This window comes from Nicotiana attenuata, chromosome 8 (genome assembly GCF_001879085.1).
Source record: "Nicotiana attenuata strain UT chromosome 8, NIATTr2, whole genome shotgun sequence".
In the NCBI taxonomy this organism is placed as follows: Eukaryota; Viridiplantae; Streptophyta; class Magnoliopsida; order Solanales; family Solanaceae; genus Nicotiana; species Nicotiana attenuata.
Genome location: NC_031996.1, coordinates 16,755,391 through 16,759,615, shown reverse-complemented (window position 1 = coordinate 16,759,615; position 4,225 = coordinate 16,755,391). Strand labels below are relative to the sequence as shown.

General features: G+C 48.7%; 1 protein-coding gene across 1 annotated transcript; it reads right to left on the bottom strand.

Annotated features, from left to right (window-relative positions):
- Positions 2,346–3,194, bottom strand: LOC109231528. Its single transcript, XM_019397188.1, has one exon. It carries the CDS (start codon positions 3,192–3,194, stop codon positions 2,346–2,348), a length of 849 nt encoding a protein of 282 aa, XP_019252733.1.

Sequence of the window (4,225 nt, the reverse complement as noted above, 5' to 3'; positions counted from 1 at the left end):
TTCAGGAAGGAACGCTCCCTCAAGATAAGAAAGAAGCCAAAAAGCTCCGAATACAGGCGACCGGGTACACCTCGTGAATCACGACCTTTACAAAAGGGCGTTCGATGGCCCCCTGGCCAAATGCCTCGGACCAAACCAAACGAGGCGGCTATTAGAAGAAGTACACGAGGGGCACTAAGGTGCTCATACAGGAAACCGTGCCCTCGTCAGATGCCTCATCCGCGCGAGATACTACTGGCCCACCATGAAAAAAGAAGCCGCAGACTACGTCAGGAAATGCGAACAATGTCAAAAATACGCCCCTATGATACACCAAGCGGGAGAACTGCTGCACTCAGTCACTTCGCCATGGCCCTTCATAAAGTGGGGGATGTATATTGTCAGACCCTTTCCAACAGGGCGAGGTAAGGTACGCTTCCTTTTGGGTTTTAACCGACTATTCTTCTAAATGGGTGGAAGCAGGTGCATATACTCAAATACGTGAGTATGAAGTTATAGCGTTCATATGGAAAAATATAATATGCCGCTTTGGCGTTCCCAAAGAAATCAGTTGCGACAACGGCCCTCGATTTGTCGGAAAGAACGACCGAGTTTTTTTTGGAAAATGTCGCCCATCTCAAATACTTCCACTTCTGAAAAGAGGCGCCTCCTAATTCGTACTCTTTCTCCCTCACCCGGGTTTTGTCTCTATCAGGTTTTCTCGGTGATATTTCTGATGAGGCGACAAGGGAGACGTCTCAAAGTCTGAAGTGTTGATCATCACCCAACCCATCGACACGGTACCGGGCCGAGTAATGGAGGAGACTGGGTATAGATAGCCAAATCTCCATTGTACATACAAAGTCAACACATGTTTCCTACAAGAATATAATCAAAATCTCCAATGTATGAACGAAACTAGCGTCCACAATACTCCAACAAATCTCCAATGTATGAATGAAACTAGCATCCACGATACTCCAACAAATCTCCAATGTATGAATGAAACTAGCATCCACGATACTCCAACAAATAGAATAGAGCACCATACTTACGACGGGATACTGCTTCGACGCCAGCTTGAAAGTAACGTCCCAATGGTTAGGGCCTCCGCCAAAAAGACGAGTTCGACTTCGATCGAACGACGACGGGTTAATATTTCAACAAAAGATCGAAATAACACCCTTTAAGGCCAAGGGCCTCCGCCAAAAAGATGAGTTCGACTTCGATCTAACGACGACGGGTTAATATTTCGACGAAAGATCAGAATAACACCCTTTGAGGCCAAGGGCCTCCGCCAAAAAGACGAGTTCGACTTCAATCGAACAACGATGGGTTAATATTTCGATAAAAGATCAAAATAACACCCCTTAAGGCCAAGGGCCTCCGCCAAAAAGATGAGTTTGACTTCGATCGAACGACGACGGGTTAATATTTTGACGAAAGATCGAAATAACACCTTTTAAGGCCAAGGGCCTCCACCAAAAAGACGGGTTCGACTTCGATCGGACGACGACAGGTTAATATTTCGACGAAAGATAGAAATAACACCCTTTATGGCCAAGGGCCTCCATCAAAAAGACGAGTTCGACTTCGATCGAACAACGACAGGTTAATATTTCGACGAAAGATCAAAATAACACCCTTTAAGGCCAAGGGCCTCCGCCAAAAAGAGGAGTTCGACTTCGATCGAATAATGACGTGTTAATATTTCGACGAAAGATCGAAATAACACCCTTAAAGGCCAAGGGCCTCCGCCAAAAAGAAGAGTTCGACCTCGACAACGACGAGTTAATGTTTCAGCGAAGGATCGAAATAACACCCTCAAGGCCAAGGGCCACCACCAAAAAGAAGAATTCGACCTAGATTGAACGACGACGGACCAACATTTCGACAAGAATTCGAAATAATGCCCCTAAGACCGAAAGCCATCGCCGAAGATAACTGGGACTCGCGACGGGATAATTCCTTGATATAAGCTCGAAAATAAAATCCCTACAGCTAAGGCAACTATTAGAAAGAGAATTCGATACCATTCGGACGTTGATAGATTAGCACCTTGGTACGAGGTGAAAAACACCGTCCCGTCAGCTAAAGCAGTCATCAAGGCTCCACTCAAATCGAGCGACCTTGAAGTCCCGTAAGAAGCAGGAGATCAGCATGCATAAATCTACTTTGCATCAACATTATGAAGAGAAAAACAGGAAAAGGAGTACAGGAGGCGTATAACAATGAAAAATCCTCTTCATACAAAGCCACTGCGCAAACGACTACAAACTACTTATAGCTAAAACCAACGGAGTCCAAGAAAAGAACAACAAACAACAATAAAAAATAAAAAAAGAGAAACAAAGATAGCAATTCTATCACTCGACACCATCCCCAGGAGATCCTCCCTCATCACCCACACCCTCATCAGCTTCCGGCATTGCAGAGTCATACCCACAGTTTACATGAGCCTCTCGTGCCTTCGCCCGTGCTCCTTCATACGCGGCCTCAGTAACTTTGCCCGCCTCCCACAAACTCTTGTAGATATCCCGCTGGGCTTCAGCATGAACCCAAAGCTCGTGCAAATGACGAGGAGCAGCGGCGGAGGAATATTCGGCTTGAGCCAACAGTTGCTCCTTTTCGGCCTCAAGAGCAGCGACCCGGTCTACTAGGGTCGATGAATCTCGGTCGATCTCGCCAATGCTCTCCTCAAGCCTCGCCTCCCTCAACGTGGTCGTTGCCCTCTCCGATTCCTGCTCGGATTGGAGGACGCGAATGGTGTTCTCTAAAGCCGCAGTCCTCGCCAAAGCCGATGACCAAGCACTCTCGATATTTTCCAAACAGGCAACTTTTCTCTCCAACTCGGTCAACTTTCCCATCCACTCCGCGCTCATCGCCTCAACCCTGATAAGGTTCTGATCCATCTCTGATTGCATAGATCTCAACTTCACCTGAAGATGTTCGCACTCTGCAGCAACCCCTTTACCCAGCTCAAGCTCTTCATCCTTGGCACGAAGTTTCTCCTCGAGTACACTACTCCTACGGATAGCCTCCATCAGTTGCTGGTCCCTCTTCTCCAACTCCTCGCCGAGGGATCGAGCATTAGGGTTCGCCCTGAGCCGCTCGTGCATCTCGCGGCATTTATCGCGATAACGCTGATATTTTGCCGGCATCGTCAGGAAAATCTTGGCCCGAGTATCAGCTCTGCGAGCACTCTCAATCTCCATCGGGTACGTCTGGAAAACGAAAAAACAGGCTAAGGCCAGGCCGACAAGAAAAACGAAAGGAACATAAAAGTAAAACAATACGTACCCTCAAGCCCATAGCAGCCACTTCGTGCATCAAATCAATATCGGGAACATTCCGAAGAGCCTCGCTCTCGGCGACGGAGCACAAGAGGTCAAACTACGGCACTAGGTCTTCCGTATCTCCCAAAAGGTTGATGTCCAACGGAATCTCTAGAATACGGGATGACCCTCCCGCCTGAACCACCGAACGGGTAAGACCCTCTTCAAACATCCTAACATCATCGGGATCAAGATTAGACTCGGATTCGTAGTCGTCGACAACGACACCCTTTCCCCTTCTTGCGGCCGATGAAGAAGCACGACCAGGTATCGAGGACGAAGGTCCGTCCAAAGTAATAGCAGCGGCTTCAGAAGTCTGACCCCCCGCCACGGCCGGAACTTCCGGCGATGGGTCGGACACAACAGCTGGCACCGCCTCTGTAGGTGGAACGGCATCAACTCCCGCCTCAAATCCCGTCAAGGGAAGGTCTTCTTCTAAATATACCACAGCTGAAGGAGCTATTTCAAACTCCACTCGCCGCCTATTCGATGACTCCTCCCTTTCCTCGGCACGGGGAGATTTCCTCACTAGGGAGGTGATAGGGGCTGACTTCTCGGGTCGAGGGGTGACCTCCACGTGTGCGGCCGTAGCCGTAGATTCGATTGAAGCGGCCCTCGATGAAGGGCGGGCAGTAGACGCCGAAGCAGGACGAGCAGATGAGGCAGGTTGACGAAAAGCTAATAGAGGAGCCCTTGCTCTCCGCACTCTTCCTGGCATCGACAAACATCACATAAGAAACCAAGTAAAAAGAGAAGGAGAAGGAGTGGCGAACAAAGACAAATATTACTCACCAGTAAGGGGCTTGCGTCCATATTTCTCATAGAAAAATGACCATGTACGGACACCCGCCGTATGAGGAAGGATGGCGCTCACCCACTTGCGAATACCATCAACAGGTGCAGGAGGTAGC

What these genes read in the sequence shown, in the direction of transcription:
- LOC109231528 (XM_019397188.1), bottom strand. Translation starts at nt 3,194, where the DNA reads ATGGAGATTGAGAGTGCTCGCAGAGCTGATACTCGGGCCAAGATTTTC.